The sequence below is a fragment of the Pleurodeles waltl genome, chromosome 8, assembly GCF_031143425.1.
Source record: "Pleurodeles waltl isolate 20211129_DDA chromosome 8, aPleWal1.hap1.20221129, whole genome shotgun sequence".
In the NCBI taxonomy this organism is placed as follows: Eukaryota; Metazoa; Chordata; class Amphibia; order Caudata; family Salamandridae; genus Pleurodeles; species Pleurodeles waltl.
The window spans coordinates 25,220,446-25,240,314 of record NC_090447.1 but is presented as its reverse complement, the minus strand read 5'-3'; the positions used below and the strand labels follow the sequence as shown (position 1 = coordinate 25,240,314).

Genomic DNA, 19,869 nt, shown 5'->3' with positions numbered 1-19,869 from the left:
GGTAGCAGGGGTTAGATTCCGTCGACCCACGGGAGATTTCTTCTTGGCTTCTAATGCAAGGTGAAGGCAGACAGCCCTCAGGGCATGCACCACCAGGAAACAGTTGAGAAAGCCGGCAGGATTAGGCGCTAGAATGTTGCTGGTAGTCTGGTTGCCACTTTGTTGCGGTTTTGCAGGCGTCCTGGAGCAGTCAGGGGTCGATCCTTGGCAGAAGTCGAAGAGAGAGATGCAGAGGAACTCTGGTGAGCTCTTGCATTCGTTATCTCAAGAGGAACCCACAGGAGAGACCCTAAATAGCCCTCAGAGGAGGATTGGCTACCTAACCAGGTAAGAGCCTATCAGGAGGGGTCTCTGATGTCACCTGCTGGCACTGGCCACTCAGAGGTCTCCATTGTGCCCTCACACCTCTGCATTCAAGATGGCAGAGGTCTGGGACACACTGGAGGAGCTCTGGGCACCACCCCTGGGGTGGCGATGGACAGGGGAGTGGTCACTCCCCTTTCCTTTGTCCAGTTTCGTGCCAGAGCAGGGGCTGGGGGCTCCCTAAACCGGTGTAGACTGGCTTATGCAAGGAGGGCACCATCTGTGCCCTTCAAAGCATTTCCAGAGGCTGGGGGAGGCTATTCCTCCCCAGCCCTTAACACCTATTTTCTAATGGAGAGGGTGTAACACCCTCTCTCAGAGGAAATCCTTTGTTCTTCCTTCCTGGGACTGTGCTGCCTAGACCCCAGGAGGGCAGAAACCTGTCTGAGAGTTGGCAGCAGCGGTAGCTGCAGAGAAAACCCCAGAGAGCTAGTTTGGCAGTACCCGGGGTCAATGCTGGAGCCCGGGAATGCATGGGATTGGCACCCCAATACCATATTTGGCTTGGGGAAATAATTCCATGATCCTAGACATGTTACATGGCCATGTTCGGAGTTACCATTGTGAAGCTACATATAGATATTGTCCTATATGTAGTGCATGCGTGTAATGGTGTCCCCACACTCACATAGTGCGGGGAAATTGCCCTGAACAATGTGGGGGCACCTTGGCTAGTGACAAGGTGCCCTCACACTTAGTAACTTTGCACCTAACCTTCACCAAGTGAGGGTTAGACATATAGGTAACTTATAAGATACTTAAGTGCAGTGTAAAATGGCTGTGAAATAACGTGGGCGTTATTTCATTCAGGCTGCAGTGGCAGTCCTGTGCAAGAATTGTCTGAGCTCCCTATGGGTGGCAAAATAAATGCTGCAGCCCATAGGGATCTCCTGGAACCTCAATACCCTGGGTACCTAGATACCATATAGTAGGGAATTATAAGGGTGTGCCAATTAGAATTGTTTGAAATGGTCAGTAGCCTGCAGTGACAATTTTAAAAGCAGAGAGAGCATAAATACTGAGGTTCTTGTTAGCAGAGCCTCAGTGATACAGTTAGGCACCACACAGGGAACACATATAGGCCACAACTATGAGCACTGGGGTCCTGCCTAGCAGGGTCCCAGTGACACATCAAACACACAGACAACATAGGGTTTCCACTATGAGCACTGGGGTCCTGGCTAGCAGGATCCCAGTGAGACAATAAAAACACCCTGATATATACTCACAAACAGGCCAAAAGTGGGGGTAACAAGGCTAGAAAGAGGCTACATTCCTACACCGATATACCCTCGCTAGTGAGGTGGTATTAGTGATAGGTATGAGTAATATGAGGAACAATTGACATGATTGGATTGTTTATGTTTTCTCTATTCTGATTCATCATAGTTAATAAGACATATTGACTAACTGCTGAGAATATCAGGCTCACTGACATTGACTGCTACATCTACATGTGCACTAGCAGTTTATCTACTGTCACTCTATCTCTATCGGTTGTATGTGCTGAAGACTCTTCCTTTTACTCTTCCGCATCACCCAAAACCTACCATAACTTGATTGCAGAGGGAAGCTTTTGCACAAAAAAAGAAGTAAAATAGATAATGAGGAATGTCCGTTGTGTGTTAAAAGATAACTATACAAACACTGTACCAGTGCTATAAGTCTTTATTTGATTAGGAAGTCATTGCCTTCCACAAGAATGCATCTCTAATTAATTTTGTTTTCCTGTCATGCCCTCCTTCTGACAGGCCTATTACGTGTCTGTCAAATGTGAGCATTTCACTGTGAAGCATAAATGTTTTCTCCATTTGTCCTTCCATGTTTTTGAATGCTTTGTTCCAGCTGATTTAGACCTGTAAAAGATGTAAATGTACGAAAGAAATATTTCTAAGAAGATGCTGTACTGTTCTCTCACAGATGTTTCTGACAAAGATTTGGTGGGGCAAGCTGTCTACAATTAATAGTTCCTTCTCTGTCATCCTGTGCGTGCTGTTTTTGCCATTGATTTACACTGGTCTGGTCGTCTTCAGGTAATATTCACAAATAAACTCCATTAAAGTATTGCTAAGTTTCTTTGTGACAAGGGGTTAGTCTGGTAACATTCAATAGAAGGAAAGTAATTTGCATTTTATTAACTATTGCCGATCTTCCTAAATATGTATGCTCAGTTTCACCGCCCATGTATATAAGTATGTGCAGCTCAAGCATCCCTTGCTGACTTACTCCCTATACTGAACAAGTTCACCTGAACCCCTAGATGGAATATTTCGCAAAGGATGCCTTATGCTAGTGGCATTAAAATGCCAGCCCACAAATGTTGGAATTTGAAAATGTCAGAATAAAAAACAGGGGTGTTGAAAAGGTGAAGGGTAAAATTAATTCATAAAACAAAATGTATAAAAACACTTACAGGTATGTTTATTTATATATGTAGGTGTGCATATATGCATAGCACGCAATACACGTGTGTGTGTTTATATATATTCACTGAAAAAAAACAAAGACTACAGCCACGTTATTGTTAGGGTCACTTTTTACCCACACAAAATCCATAAAAAAATTCAGCATTTATAGTTTTACTTATAGTTAAGAAGTTATAACTTGTACCCTAAAGTTACTTAACAGCACGAGTTATAGTTTCTTTAGATAAGTATTTCTATAAGTATAACAATAGCTGCTGAATTTCTTTTTTTTTTTTTTGTAAAATATGAACCTTTGATTTTTTTTCTGTGAATTTCTATGTTTTTTGTAACATAAAGTAATATGTAATAACCGCACATTAATACAATTTGCTCCATGCACAGCATCCAGCCCTGTACGAAGGGTGTTGTCACCAGGGCCTGGCCGCAGCCAGTTCCTGTTGCAAACCCCCACATACACCCAACCACATGCGGCAGGAGTTTGGTGTGTGAGTGGGTGTATTTTTTTTCCATTTGGGTTTCGGATCTGCAAATCCATTGTGGATTCACACAGGGAGTCTTGCTGAACCCCGCAGTGGATCCGTGGATCGGCCCCAAAAAAATGTGGGCAACTTTCTGCCTGTTGGGGGTCAATCAGAGACTCCCTCCATGTGTCTTATGGGTTCAGGATACCTCTATTCTCACCTGTTATATTTCTTTTTTATATTTTGACTCTGGGGGCCACCAGAGAAACAAAATGGCAGCTGCAACTTTTCTTTCAAGTTGCAGCCAGCCAATAAGAGTCTTGCTTTTGCCCCCGAATCTGTTTATCTCCTGTGGGTGGATTTGTGAAGGATCCGTGTCCCTAGATATCTATATCTCTTTTCCTTTAATAACTTCCAAACTACTGAACGGATTTGAACAAAATTACAAAAGGGCTCTTTTTGGACCGAAATCTAACGTTCTGCAGAATTTTGTGTAATTCCGTCCAGCGGTTCAGGCTATAGCTGTGTCTAAAAACTGCAAAATCCCCATAGACATTGCATGGAGAAAAATTGTTTTGGGAGCCCCCACCACCTCCCGATACTTTTTCTCAGCCCCTGCTTCATGAATCATCCCAACACTTTCCACACAGCAGCTGAAGAAACTGACACACTAGTTCTGAAAATGTTGTTTAGATTTGTCAAACTGCGGTAAAGTTAATAGCAAAACACAAATCGCTTCGTCTATGGGAAAAGTTGGTCCTAACTATAACTACCTACTGGCTATCGCCAGTGGGTTTTATCTATCATCTATCTATCTATCTATCTATCTATCTATCTATCTATCTATCTATCTATCTATCTATCTATCTATCTATCTATCTATCTATCTGTCTAGTTATCTATCTATATATAGTCACTGAAAAAAACAAAGATTGCAGGGACGTTATAGTTAGGTTCTGAATTTACTTGTAGAAAACCATGGAAATTAAGCAGTTATTTATAGTTAGGGTTTTCTCAAGTAATTTGGTCAGAGCAAACACTCTGCTCGCAGCAACCGAGAGCTGTCAAGAGAAAGGGAGGAAACAGTTGCTCTCACAGAGAGGGAGCTGCATCTTTAGCTGCTCCGCCTCTGTAGGAAGCTTGCTCTGTATATACTATATCAAAATTAGATACAGGCCCTCATTACAACCCTAGCGGTCGTCGATAAAGTGGCGGTAATACCACCAACAGGCTGGCGGTAACTACCGCCACATTATGACCATGGCAGAAAGAGCTCAGATAGACATCCTCTTTACCACACTGACCGCCAGGGCGGAAACAACAGCCACCATGGCGCTAGCGCCTATAGCCAGGCTGAAGTCATTGTTCCGCCTACCGTATAATGACAACCACCTTTTCCCGGGGCAGTAACAACAACATCAAAAGCCTGGTGGAAACACTGCACAGAAGGGAAAGGACTCACTACTGGAGATACAGGGAAGAACAAACCCGCCATGGATCCCGAGCTGCAATTATTTCTGATGATCTTCTACGTCCTGCTCCACCATGAACACCAACGACGGCGAAGACGACCACAGTGAGTACAGTCGCCTAGCACACAGGGGAGGGAGAGAGGAAAAAGAGAGTGATACATGCACGCAACACACACACACCCCCAGCACCATACACATAATCAGATGCAGTAACAAACCATATATACCCTGTACCCCTCAGGAATAATGCAAGGACAACATGAATAGATGAAAGTGAATGTAATTATATAGATGCAGTAAACATACGTACATCCAATCTAAAAGTATATACATATGTACAATTCAAGGGACACTGCCCAGTCCTCAATGTGCGTGGGCCACAGGGCCACATGACAAAGTCCAAGGCCCCACTTGTCTCCTGCACCAACACGGAGAGAACATTGCAGGGGCATCAGTTGGAAAATTTGCAGGCACCTCAGGGGGACGGGGAACGGGGGGGGCACCTCAACCGGCAGATGGAACATCATCACTGGTCCTGGAGGGGGCAACATGCCCTGAGCTTGCTCCTGGGGAGTGCAAGGCCAGAGTCTCTCAAGTGGGTGACTTACCCACATGCTCTGTAGGGGGCAACATGCCGTGTGCTTGGTCCTGGGGAGTGCAAGGCCGCAGTCTCTCAAGTGGGTGACTTGCCCACATGCTCTGGAGAAGGCAACATGCCCTGTGCTTGGTCCTGGGGAGTGATAGGCCACAGTCTCTCAAGTGGGTGTTTTCCCCACTAGTTCTGGAGGAGGCATTGTTCCTTGTGATCTTCATCCTGGGGAGGGTGGGTGAGTGGATGTCATCCCCACTGGTTCTAGAGGAGTCATTGTGCCCTGTGATCTTTATACTGGGGACGATGGGGTGAGTGGGTGACATCCCCATTGGTTCTGGAGGGGGCATTGTGCCCCTTGATGCAGATCTTGGGGAGTGCAAGGTCACAGTCTCTCAGCTGGGTGTCATACCCACAGGATTTGCAGGGGGCAGGCCGCACAACAGCCCATGGAGGCAGGTCTACAGAATGTCTGTCGGCGGTGACGGCTGCTCAGTGGTGGTAGTGGTGCTGCTGCTGCTGGTAGTGGTGGGGGGAAGCTCCTGCCCATTCCCTGCAGCCTCGGACGGCTGCCCACTGCTGGTGGTGGTAGTGCTGCTGCTGGTGGTTGTGGGGGGAAGCTCCTTGCCATCCCCTGCAGCTTCGGACGGCTGCCCACTGGAGGTGGTGTTGGTGTTGCTGCTGGTGGTGGTTGTGGGGGGAAGCTCCTTCCCATCCCCTGCAGATGGCTGCCCACTGGAGGTGGTGGTGGTGCTGCTGATGGTGGTTGTGGGGGGAAGCTCCTGCCCATCCCCTGTAACCCTGGACAGCTGCCCACTGGAGGTGGTGGTGGTGCTGCTGCTGGTGGTTGTGAGGTAAAGCTCCTGCCCATTCCCAGCAGCTTTGGACAGCTGCACAACCATGGTTGGTGGTGGGGGCTCTGACTCAGTCCCAGCCCCAGGCCCCTTGTCCTTCATGCCTGCTGGTGCAGGCCCCTTGCCCTTCCTGGCAGCAGCTGGGGATGGCTCCTTGCCCTTCCAGCCAGCACTTGGGGCAGGCACCCTTTCTGTGAGGCTGCCTGGTGTCCTGGATCCTTTACCACCACGAGTTGCTGTGGACACTACTGGGCCCGTGGGCTGGGCGGCTAAGGTGCTTGCCTGGGTTTTAGCCACCCTGGCCAGACGAGAAGGACAGGGGGAGGGGCAGGGAAGAGGTCAGTGGTGGAGAGGAAAAGCTGCTTAGGGACATTAGGGTGGGAAGAGGGAGAAGGTTTGGGAGTGGAGGAAGAGGGAGTGGTTGTGAAAGGTGTCTGCTGTGTTTGGGTGCAGGTGCATGGGCTGGATGCTGTTGTAAGGTGGATGGCTGTTGGGTGTCTGAGTGCTTGTGTTTGTGTACCTTGGGAGGGTGGGGAAAGACACAGTGGGAGAGGAAACAGGGGATGTGTGCATGGCTGTTGGGGTGGTGTCTGCCATTGAGGTGTGTGTTCTGATAGGTGTGCTGGTGATGGCGGTAGTGGATGAGGATGTAGTGCATGCAGGTGTGAGTGTAGATGCAACTGGGAGGGAGGTGGAGGACGAGGAGGAGGGGGACACAGTGGAGGCAGTGGATGTTGGTATGTCTGCATCTGGATGGTGTTTGTGTGAGTGCCTGTGGGATGATGTGTGGTGCTTGTGTTTGCCTGTGCCACTCTTGAGTTGTGTCTTGTGTGCATGCTGGTCTGCCTGTGTGCTTGCGATAGGTTGGGGTTGAGAGGAATGGGACTGGGTAGAGGAAGTTGGAGGGGGGAGGGTGGAAACAGGGACAATGGCTGCCATCAGAGAGGAGGCCAAAGCCTGGATTGATCTCTGTTGGGCCACCAAGCCATTGTGAATGCCCTCCAGAAATGCATTGGTCTGTTGCATTTGGGCTTCCAGCCCCTGGATGGCATTCACAATGGTTGACTGCCCAACAGAGATGGATCTCAGGAGGCAATAGCCTCCTCACTCAGGGCAGCAGGGCTAACTGGGGCAGGGCCTGAGGAGCCTGGGGCGAAGGAGATGCCCACCCTCCTGGGTGAGCGGGCACGGGCAACTTGATGAGTGGCTGCTGGGAGGGCAATGCTGGTACGGGGGTGGCGGCTGTACCTGTAGCTGGGGTGGTCACAGAGGTGTCCGCCACTACCAGGGAGCTTTCATCGGAGGAGGTTCTGACTCAGAACTGTCCCCTCCAGTCTTAGCCTGGTGCTCCCCTTGCCCTCCGTCCCACTGGTGCCCTCACTGTCGGTAGACTCTACCTCCTGGGTCCTGTGGGATGCAGCTCCCTCCATCGCCGGTGCCTCTGCTTCTCTGCCAGATGATGCTAATGCACATAAGGACAGGATGACAAAACAAAAAGGGGGGGAGAGACAAAGGATACACTTGGTCAATGGCTGTACTAACACCACCATTTGCGTACACAGCACCCTTACACACACGGAACTGGCCTACGCAGTATCCAATGCACTACCAGTAACAATGCTAATTACCAGGGATGGGGAGGGACACATACCGCCAACTGCAGCATACCTGGGACCCACACAGCCCTGCCCAGTAGTGGATGCCTACAAGCTAGGTAGGAGGAATATCACATCAGAACCCTGCCCAACATGGGACTTACTCTGCAATGTCAGGTCTGGCCTAGGGACACCCACAGACACACATCCACCACCCAGATACCACCCAACCATGCGTGAGTAGTAATGATGGGCACTGTACTCACCCGCTTGTGGCTGCTGTGATGCCATCAAGCACCCATCCAGCTCCTGATAGGCCACCGCCAGTATGCGGGCCATCAGAGGGGTCAGGGTTCGACGGGCACCTCTTCCTCGTTGGGAGGCCATCCCCAGCTGGGCCTCGGCCATCTTCCGTGCCCAGTGTCTCAGGTCCTCCCACCGTTTTTGACAGTGGGTGCTCTGACTGCCATAGACCCCCAGGGTCCGCAGGTCCTTGGCGATGGCATGCCTTATTCCTTTCTTTTGATGGGCGCTGACCTGCAGAGAGATAAACACAGGGAAAGGTATTAGTCAGACCATCCTACCTGTTACACTCATGTTCCACCATACCCCTTCTCTTCTCCATTTGCACAGACATGGCCCAGCACACAAGCTGCACTCCGCCCAGCGCCCATCCACCAATCCGCCCCACACGAGGCCTTCACACACCACTCTATGCATTCATGCCCCATGCATCGTGCACACAGTGTACTCACCTGTTGGTCTGGAGGCCCATACAGCAGTCCGTACTGGGGTAGGACCCCATCCACTAGTCGTTCCAACTCCACTGAGATGAAGGCAGGGGCCCTTTCCCCAGTCACACGGGCCATGGTAGGTTCCAGACACAGGTCATAGCAGCACATGCAGCGTAGGTCCTCTTCTGTTGAAGGTCAGGTAGCAAGTGAGTGAACAGATAGAAAATGGCAGTGACGTCCGTGGCGGTGCATACCGTCACCACCGGCGTACATCACCATTGGCCACTGCACCCCATAGGGTCCAATATTATCCAATGAGGCATTGCACAGCGGTTCCCGACCGCCTCCCACAACAGCACACAACGTCAGCGGAATTACCTCACTTCCACCTGTCACTCCACCCAGGACAGGCGGATGCCATTTCATGGGTGGGGGGGGGCAGGCCCTGGATTATAACAGTGTCACAGTTCACAATTGTACATACAGGACAAATGCAACTTATACATTTCAGATTAACATCATGCATTGTAGTGTTGTGACTACAATGTACAGTTTATGACCGGCTCCTCAATCTTTTGCCCCATAGATTGCTACCGCTGCGGATCAATAGGAGATGGAGACATACCCCCGTGTACAGACCCCTGGTAGACTTGGCAACAATGGAAGACAGGCACATTCTCCTCACCTACAGACTTGGCAGGGCTACAATCATGGAGCTGTGTGCCCAACTGGAGCCTGACCTGATATCTGCTATCCGTCACCCCACTGGGATTCCCCCTCTTGTGCAAGTGCTATTTGTGCTCCATTTCTTGGCAGCTGGAATGTCACAGTGGGCTTGGCAGCAGGAATGTCACAGCCGATGTTCATAATAGTGCTGACCAGAGTGTTGTCTGCCCTGATTAAACACATGTGCAGCCACATTGTTTTCTCCCAGGTGGAGGATTTGGCCACAGTGAAGGCTGACTTCTATGCAATGGGAAATATTCCCAACATCACTGGGGCGAATGATGGAACACATATTGCATTTGTCCCCCCCCCTTTAAAATAAACAGGTGTTCAGAAATCAAAAGAGTTTTAACTCAATGACTGTTCAGATGGTGGGTCTGGCGGACCAGTACATCTCCCACGTCAATGCTAAGTATCCTGGATCTGTGCATGATGCCTTTATCCTGAGGAATAGCAGCATCACAAATGTGATGGGCCGTCTACAGAGGCACGGGTGTGGCTTATAGGTGAGCCCTGGTTCCCACCCAGTGGATGTTGGTGTATGGGTATGGTGTGGACCATAAGGGATAGTGTGTGGCTAAATGTTGTCCCTCAATATTTGCGGGTGATTCTGGTTACCCCAAACTATCATGGCTACTGACTCCTGTAAGGAATCCCAGGACAAGGGCAAAGGAACGTTACAGTGAGGCACATGGGCGAACAAGAAGGATAATGGAACGTACTTTTGGCCCCCTGAAGGCCAGGTTTTGGTGCCTCCATCTAACAGGTGCATCCTTGTGCTACTCACCCAAGAAGGTCTGCCAGATAATCGTGGCATGCTACATGTTGCATAACCTTCCCTTGAGAAGCCATGTGCATTTTCTGCAGGAGGAGGAGGCTGGAGATGGCCGTGTGGCAGCAGTGGACCCTGTGGACAGTGAAGATGAGGAGGCAGAGGATGAGGATGAGGACAACAGAACTGCAGTGATTCGACAATACTTGCAATGACACACAGGTAAGACAGTGTAACTTCACATTTCATTGTCATTTTTTCAATTCACATTGTCACTGGCAGGCTGTGATTTCCCACTTCTATGCCGACTCACTGTACCCTTTGGCAACTCTTTTTGCAGATGTTGGTGCCCTACTATCGCTCTTGGTGTGTTAACTGCAGCCAACTACAGGTCTGTCCTATGTTCACTTTTCTGTACAGTTGATTTGCAATGTTTGAACCTTGTTAAAAGAATACATACTTAAATCATTTCACATACTCCATACTTGTATTTTTTCAAAGTGTGTTTATTGCAGTGCTAAGAAGAAAAGGGGGAAGTGCAATGGGCTGGGGTGTTGATGGAGGAAAGTCCAGGGTATTGTTCCAGTCTATTTGTAGCACAGGTGCATTGCCCAAGGGGGCATAGGGAGGGGAGCAATGGCAGTTCAAGGTGGACAGGGTGACAGAGTGGGACACAAGGGTGACAATCAGATGAGTCTTATTTCCTGGCGTGGGTCTTGGCAGTAGTCTCTGGCTTCTGGCTGGATCGCAGGGAACGTTTGTGGGCTGGTTCTCCTTCTGCAGGGTGAGGGGTGCTTGTGGTCTGTTGGTCCTGTGGTGGGGCCGCGTGTCCACTAGCGGCAGCGGAGGTGGAGGGCAATTCAGTTGTCTGGCTAGTGGCAGGGGCCCCCTATTGTAAGACTGCCTCCCTCATAGTGTTGGCTATGTCTGCCAGCACCCCTGCAATGGAGACCAGGGTGGTGTTGATGGCCTTCAAGTCCTCCCTGATGCCCTGGTACTGTCTTTTCTGCAGCCGCCTGCTCTCCTGCACGTTGTCCAGGATCTGGCCTGGCGTATCCTGGGAATGTTGGTATGCTCCCAGGTTTTCGTGAGTGCCTCCTGGAGAGTCGGTTCCCTGGGCCTTGTAGGAAAGTACCATCTTGCCTGGCATGTTACCCCCATTTTTTACTTGTGTGTCAGTTTGTTTTTGCCTGTCTCACTGGGATCCTGCTAGCCAGGATTCCAGTGCTCATAGTTGTGGCCTGAATGTGTTCCCTGTGTGGTGCCTAACTGTGCCACTGAGGCTCTGCTAACCAGACCCTCAGTGCTTATGCTCTCTCTGCCTTTAAAATTGTGACTGCGGGCTAGTGACCAGTTTTACCAATTCTGATTGGCACACTGGAACACCCTTATAATTCCCTAGTATATGGTACCTAGGTACCCAGGGTATTGGGGTTCCAGGAGATTCCTATGGGCTGCAGCTTTTCTTTTGCCACCCATAGGGAGCTCAGACCAATATTACACAGGACGGCCACTGCAGCCTGAGTGAAATAACATCCACGTTATTTCACAGCCATTTTACACTGCACTTAAGTAACTTATAAGTCACCTCTATGTCTAACCCTCACTTGGTGAAGGTTAGGTGCAAAGTTTCTAAGTGTGAGGGCACCCTGGCACTAGCCAAGGTGCCCCCACATAGTTCAGGGCAATTTCCCAGGACTTTGTGAGTGCGGGGACACCATTACACGCATACACTACATATAGGTCAATACCTATATGTAGCTTCACAATGGTAACTCCGAATATGGCCATGTAACATGTCTGAGATCATGGAATTGTCCCCCATGACAAATCTGGTATTGGGGTGCCACTTCTATGCATCCCTGGGGCCCCAGCACGGACCCCGGATACGCCAAACCAGCTCTCTGGGGTTTTCACTGCGGCCACCGCTGCTGCCAACCCACCGACAGGCTTCTACCCTCCTGGGGTCTGGGCAGCCCAGTCCCAGGAAGCCAGAACAAAGGACTTCCTCTGAGAGAGGGTGTTACACCCTCTCCCTTTGGAAATAGGTGTTAAGGGCTGGGGAGCAGTAGCCTCCCCAGCCTCTGGAAATGCTTTGAAGGGCACAAATGGTGCCGCACAACAGCCCATGGAGGCAGGTCTACAGAATGACCGCCGGCGGTGACGGCTGCTCAGTGGTGGTAGTGGTGCTGTTGCTGCTGGTAGTGGTGGGGGGAAGCTCCTGCCCATTCCCTGCAGCCTCCGACGGCTGCCCACTGCTGGTGGTGGTAGTGCTGCTGCTGGTGGTTGTGGGGGGAAGCTCCTTGCCATCCCCTGCAGCTTCGGACGGCTGCCCACAGGAGGTGGTGTTGGTGCTGCTGCTGCTGGTGGTGGTTGTGGGGGGAAGCTCCTTCCCATCCCCTGCAGATGGCTGCCCACTGGAGGTGGTGGTGGTGCTGCTGATGGTGGTTGTGGGGGGAAGCTCCTGCCCATCCCCTGTAACCTCGGACGGCTGCCCACTGGAGGTGGTGGTGGTGCTGCTGCTGGTGGTTGTGAGATAAAGCTCCTGCCCATTCCCAGCAGGTTTGGACAGCTGCACAACCATGGTTGGTGGTGGGGGCTCTGACTCAGTCCCAGCCCCAGGCCCCTTGTCCTTCATACCTGCTGGTGCAGGCCCCTTGCCCTTCCTGGCAGCAGCTGGGGATAGCTCCTTGCCCTTCCAGCCAGCACTTGGGGCAGGCACCCTTTTCGTGAGGCTGCCTGGTGTCCTGGATCCTTTACCACCACGAGTTGCTGTGGACACTACTGGGCCTGTGGGCTGGGCGGCTAAGGTGCTTGCCTGGGTTTTAGCCACCCTGGCCAGACGTGAAGGACGGGGAGGGGCAGGGAAGAGGTCAGTGGTGGAGAGGAAAAGCTGCTTAGGGACATTAGGGCGGGAAGAGGGAGAAGGTTTGGGAGTGGAGGAAGAGGGAGTGGTTGTGAAAGGTGTCTGCTGTGTTTGGGTGCAGGTGCATGGGCTGGATGCTGTTGTAAGGTGGATGGCTGTTGGGTGTCTGAGTGCTTGTGTTTGTGTACCTTGGGAGGGTGGGGAAAGACACAGTGGGAGAGGACACAGGGGATGTGTGCATGGCTGTTGGGGTGGTGTCTGCAGGGAGGTGTGTGTTCTGATAGGTGTGCTGGTGATGGCGGTAGTGGATGAGGGTGTAGTGCATGCAGGTGTGAGTGTAGATGCAACTGGGAGGGAGGTGGAGGACGAAGAGTAGGGGGACACAGTGGAGGCAGTGGATGTTGGTATGTCTGCATCTGGATGGTGTTTGTGTGAGTGCTTGTGGGATGATGTGTGGTGCTTGTGTTTGCCTGTGCCACTCTTGAGTTGTGTCTTGTGTGCATGCTGGTCTGCCTGTGTGCTTGCGATAGGTTGGGGTTGAGAGGAATGGGACTGGGTAGAGGAAGTTGGAGGGGGGAGGGTGGAAACAGGGACAATGGCTGCCATCAGAGAGGAGGCCAAAGCCTGGATTGATCTCTGTTGGGCCACCAAGCTATTTTGAATGCCCTCCAGAAATGCATTGGTCTGTTGCATTTGGGCTTCCAGCCCCTGGATGGCATTCACAATGGTTGACTGCCCAACAGAGATGGATCTCAGGAGTCAATAGCCTCCTCACTCAGGGCAGCAGGGCTAACTGGGGCAGGGCCTGAGGAGCCTGGGTCGAAGGAGATGCCCACCCTCCTGGGTGAGCGGGCACGGACAACTTGATGAGCGGCTGCTGGGAGGGCAGTGCTGGTACGGGGTGGCGGCTGTACCTGTAGCTGGGGTGGTCACAGAGGTGTCCGCCACTACCAGGGAGCTTTCATCGGAGGAGGTTCTGAATCAGAACTGTCCCCTCCAGTCTCCGCCGTGGTGCTCCCCTTGCCCTCCGTCCCACTGGTGCCCTCACTGTCGGTAGACTCTGCCTCCTGGGTCCTGTGGGATGCAGCTCCCTCCATCGCCGGTGCCTCTGCTCCTCCGCCAGATGATGCTAATGCACATAAGGACAGGATGACAAAACAAAAAGGGGGGAGAGACAAAGGATACACTTGGTCAATGGCTGCACTAACACCACCATTTGCGTACACAGCACCCTTACACACAGGGAACTGGCCTACCCAGTATCCAATGCACTACCAGTAACAATGCTAATTACCAGGGATGGGGAGGGACACATACCGCCAACTGCAGCATACCTGGGACCCACACAGCCCTGCCCAGTAGTGGATGCCTACAAGCTAGGTAGGAGGAATATCACATCAGAACCCTGCCCAACATGGGACTTACTCTGCAATGTCAGGCCTGGCCTAGGGACACCCACAGACACACATCCACCACCCAGATACCACCCAACCATGCGTGAGTAGTAATGATGGGCACTGTACTCACCCGCTTGTGGCTGCTGTGATGCCATCAAGCACCCATCCAGCTCCTGATAGGCCACCGCCAGTATGCGGGCCATCAGAGGGGTCAGGGTTCGACGGGCACCTCTTCCTCGTTGGGAGGCCATCCCCAGCTGGGCCTCGGCCATCTTCCGTGCCCAACGTCTCAGGTCCTCCCACCGTTTCTGACAGTGGGTGCTCTGACTGCCATAGACCCCCAGGTTCCGCAGGTCCTTGGCGATGGCATGCCTTATACCTTTCTTTTGATGGGCGCTGACCTGCAGAGAGATAAACACAGGGAATGGTATTAGTCAGACCATCCTACCTGTTACACTCATGTTCCACCATACCCCTTCTCTTCTCCATTTGCACAGACATGGCCCAGCACACAAGCTGCACTCCGCCCAGCGCCCATCTACCAATCCCCCCCACACGAGGCCTTCACACACACCACTCTATGCATTCATGCCCCATGCATCGTGCTCACAGTGTACTCACCTGTTGGTCTGGAGGCCCATACAGCAGTCCGTACTGGGGTAGGACCCCATCCACTAGTCGTTCCAACTCCACTGAGATGAAGGCAGGGGCCCTTTCCCCAGTCACACGGGCCATGGTAGGTTCCAGACACAGGTCATAGCAGCACATGCAGCGTAGGTCCTCTTCTGTTGAAGGTCAGGTAGCAAGTGAGTGAACAGATAGAAAATGGCAGTGACGTCCGTGGCGGTGCATACCGTCACCACCGGCGTACATCACCATTGGCCACTGCACCCCATAGGGTCCAATATTATCCAATGAGGCATTGCACGGCGGTTCCCGAACGCCTCCCACAACAGCACACAACATCAGCGGAATTACCTCACTTCCACCTTTCCCTCCACCCAGGACATGCGGATGCCATTTCATGGGTGGGGGGGGCAGGCCCTGGATTATATCAGTGTCACAGTTCACAATTGTACATACAGGACAAATGCCACTTATACATTTCAGATTAACATCATGCATTGTAGTGTTGTGACTACAATGTACAGTTTATGATCGGCTCCTCACTTTTTTGCCCCATAGATTGCTACCGCTGTGGATCAATAGGAGATGGAGACATACCCGCGTGTACAGACCCCTGGTAGACTTGTCAACAATGGAGGACAGGCACATTCTCCTCACCTACAGACTTGGCAGGGCTACAATCACGGAGCTGTGTGCCCAACTGGAGCCTGACCTGATATCTGCTATCCGTCACCCCACTGGGATTCCCCCCCTTGTGCAAGTGCTATTTGTGCTCCATTTCTTGGCAGCTGGAATGTCACAGTGGGCTTGGCAGCAGGAATGTCACAGCCAATGTTCATAATAGTGCTGACCAGAGTGTTGTCTGCCCTGATTAAACACATGTGCAGCCACATTGTTTTCTCCCAGGTGGAGGATTTGGCCACAGTGAAGGCTGACTTCTATGCAATGGGACATATTCCCAACATCACTGGGGCGAATGATGGAACACATATTGCATTTGTCGACCCCCCTACAAAATGAACAGGTGTTCAGAAATCAAAAGAGTTTTAACTCAATGACTGTTCAGATGGTGGGCCTGGCGGACCAGTACATCTCCCACGTCAATGCTAAGTATCCTGGGTCTGTGCATGATGCCTTTATCCTGAGGAATAGCAGCATCACAAATGTGATGGGCCATCTACCGAGGCACGGGTGTGGCTTATAGGTGAGCCCTGGTTCCCACCCAGTGGATGTTGGTGTATGGGTATGGTGTGGGCCATAAGGGATAGTGTGTGGCTAAATGTTGTCCCTCAATATTTGCGGGTGATTCTGGTTACCCCAAACTATCATGACTACTGACCCCTGTAAGGAATCCCAGGACAAGGGCAAAGGAACGTTACAGTGAGGCACATGGGCGAACAAGAAGGATAATGGAACGTACTTTTGCCTCCTGAAGGCCAGGTTTTCGTGCCTCCATCTAACAGGTGGATCCCTGTGCTACTCACCCAAGAAGGTCTGCCAGATAATCGTGGCATGCTACATGTTGCATAACCTTCCCTTGAGAAGCCATGTGCATTTTCTGCAGGAGGAGGAGACTGGAGATGGCCGTGTGGCAGCAGTGGACCCTGTGGACAGTGAAGATGAGGAGGATGAGGATGAGGACAACAGAACTGCAGTGATTCGACAATACTTCCAATGACACACAGGTAAGACAGTGTAACTTCACATTTCATTGTCATTTTTTCGATTCACATTGTCACTGGCAGGCTGTGATTTCCCACTTCTATGCCGACTCACTGTACCCTTTGGCAACTCTTTTTGCAGATGTTGGTGCCCTACTATCGCTCATGGTGTGTTAACTGCATCCAACTACAGGTCTGTCCTATTTGCACATTTCTGTACAGTTGATTTGCAATGTTTGAACCTTGTTAAAAGAATACATTCTTAAATCATTTCACATACTCCATACTTGTATTTTTTCAAAGTGTGTTTATTGCAGTGCTAAGAAGAAAAGGGGGAAGTGCAATGGGCTGGGGTGTTGATGGAGGAAAGTCCAGGGTATTGTTCCAGTCTATTTGTAGCACAGGTGCATTGCCCAAGGGGGCATAGGGAGGGGAGCAATGGCAGTTCAAGGTGGACAGGGTGACAGAGTGGGACACAAGGGTGACAATCAGATGAGTCTTATTTCCTGGCGTGGGTCTTGGCAGTAGTCTCTGGCTTCTGGCTGGATCGCAGGGAACGTTTGTGGGCTGGTTCTCCTTCTGCATGGTGAGGGTTGCTTCTGATGGATACAACTACCTGTGGATTCCTCACCTCATGAATACTCCCATGGCGCCAGCATTCTACGGAAATCTTCTTACTAGTCTCTGCACGTCGACGAGGACGTCACTGTCTCGCACGCGACGCCGTCTGACGTCATACAGGCAATAAGAGGTCCTCGACGACGTGCGGACGTCAGTTCCCTTTTTTCCGTGCATTCGAAACGGTTATCTTCGAGGGAGCAACTGTTACTCTTGCGGTTACAGTGTATATCTTGCTGCGTACTCTTTCTCTGTGGAAATAATGTCGCAGAGAAAGTCTGGATTTAAGCCTTGTCGTGAGTGTGGAGGCAAGATGTCGGTGACGGATCCTCATTCCGATTGCCTTTGGTGTTTGAGCTCCGACCACGACGTCTCGACTTGTGATTCGTGTCAGCACATGAATCCGAAGGCCATTAAAGAACGCGAGGCGAAGCTGTTTATGGCCAAGTCAAAGGAGAAGCATCACAAGAAAAAGTCTTCTCCAAGACATCGGCGTCATCGAGACTCCCGGCGCCGTAGAGAATCTCGGCGTCATTCAAGGGAGGCTCGTTCCAGGTCTCCGGATCGGCGCCGGAGGACATGGGAGGTCAGCCCCACGGTGACGCCGCATCCTTCGACGCCGTTGCTCTCTCCGACGTCTCCAACTTCGCCTGGACAGGCGTCGGTGATTGAGGTATTGGAGCCTCAGGTGTTTTCTCCGGCGCAGGCGCCGAGGCCGGCGTCGGGGTCGCCTCCGAGTCAGGCACCCCAGTATCCGGCTTTTCCCACCCCTGGAGCCGATAGTTCCGCATTCTTGAATGCGATGTATGCCATCTTCCAACAGATGGCTCCAGGGGGTGCTCCGGCTGGGCCTTTGGCCTTTTCTTTGGGTGATCCTGCGCCTCTTCGGCCGGCACCCTTTATGCCCTTTCTCCCGTTTGGGAACGTGGGCTCGGCGCCAGTGTTGGCGCCGGTGGCCGCTCCGATGGCTTCGGAGGGATTGGCCCCAGGGATTTCCATCCCGTCGACGTCGAGATTTCGGCCTGTGACTCCGGTGGGTCCATCCGTTTCATCTGCTCTTCAGTCGGCGCCGAAGTTACCTGTGGCGCCGGATGAGGCGTCGGTGGCTTCGGAAGATCGGCGCCGATCTCCGACTTCGGCGGAGGTGTTGTCGACTCCGCGGATTGAGCAACGACTGCATTCAAGGAGGCGTGCTCTCCGGGTACTAGAGGAGCAGGAGTACCAACGAGCCCTAGAGGAAGGAGAGCTAGAGGACTCGGGTGATGGGCTGCGTGGACTGGAGTCGGCCAGTGGGCTGGACACTTCCCCTGAGTGGGACCTTTCGTCCCCGGGGGAATATACCGAGGAAGCTGCTTCCTTTCATACAGTGGTACGGAAGGCAGCTAGTTTTTTGGACCTGCCTTTGCCGGTGGTGGAGGCGAAACAAAACCTTTTGACAGAGGTGTTGCATCCGGCCTCAGCCGCGGCGGAGCCTCTATTACCTTTTAATGACGCTCTGCTGGATCCGGTTTTAGAGGTGTGGAAGAAGCCGGCATCTTCCCCAGCAGTTCACAGAGCCGTGGCCAGGAGGTATCGGACGGCTCCAACTGATCCTGGTTTCCTATCTAGGCACCCTACGCCGGAGAGCTTGGTTGTGCAGGCCTCCTGTTCGTCCAAATCAGCGCCTGGTTCTTTCCCGACGGTGCCTGGGGACAGAGACTCAAAAAAGCTAGAGGCGCAGTCGAAGAAGATTTTTTCGTCCTGCAGTCTGGCGTTAAAAGCCACTAATGCGACCTGTATCCTGGGGAGGTATATTCATGCTCTGATGGATGACATCTCCTCTTCGTTTACAGAGCTTCCCCAGGGTCTTTTGGATCTTGTCTCTGATGCCCAGGCTGCTGCGACCCAAATTATCCAGACGGGACTGGATACCACCGACTCGGTAGCCAGAGCAATGGGCACAACTGTGGTGGAAAGGAGACAGGCCTGGCTACGTAACTCGGGCTTTTCGGCAGATGTACAGTCCACATTGTTGGATCTCCCGTTTGATGGGGACAAACTGTTTGGGGCTAAGGCTGATTCGGCCTTGGAACGCTTTAAGGAGAGCAGGGCCACGGCTAAGTCGTTGGGACTCCAAGCTCCTTCTTCCACGGCCTCTTCCAGATTCTTCAGGAGGTTTCGTGGATTTGGGCGTGGCTCTTCCTCCTCTTCCTTTCGGGGAAGATATCAGCAACCTGCCTCTTCCCACCCCTATAGATCTTTTAGGGGGAGGGGTAGGGTCCGCACCAGGGGAGCCTCTCAGCAGCACTCTGCCTCTTCCTCATCCTCTGGCGGGGTGCAGCAGGGGAAGCAGCCTTAGGCTTCCACCATTTCCCACTCACTCCTCTCCTGTAGGGGGAAGATTACAGCATTTTCTCACCAAATGGGAGACTGTTACGTCGGACACTTGGGTTCTCAGTGTTGTGGGAAAAGGCTACACCCTTCCCTTTCGGGAGTTTCCGCCCCTCATCCCGCCCCGCCCTTCGTATTGTTCACAAGAACACCTCCTGTTGCTAGAACAGGAGGTGGAAGTCCTCCTTTTAAAGGGCGCGGTGGAGTTGGTCCCGGAGCAGGAAAGGGGTCAAGGAGTTTACTCAAGGTATTTCCTGATTCCCAAGAAGGATGGTCGTTTGAGACCAATTCTGGACCTGAGGATCTTGAATTGGTTCCTCAAGCAGGAAAAGTTCAAG

At 51.9% G+C, this 19,869-nt stretch overlaps 1 protein-coding gene across 1 annotated transcript in view; it reads left to right on the top strand.

Moving 5' to 3' along the window:
• The window catches only part of LOC138249319 (transient receptor potential cation channel subfamily M member 2-like), a 1,037,937-nt gene that overhangs the window by 641,075 nt on the left and 376,993 nt on the right, over window positions 1-19,869 (top strand). Inside the window, exons 21-22 of the mRNA XM_069203278.1 lie at window positions 2,284-2,396; window positions 17,631-17,676. Of these exons, the coding sequence (XP_069059379.1) occupies window positions 2,284-2,396; window positions 17,631-17,676 (159 nt within the window). The remainder of the gene's footprint in view (window positions 1-2,283; window positions 2,397-17,630; window positions 17,677-19,869) is intronic.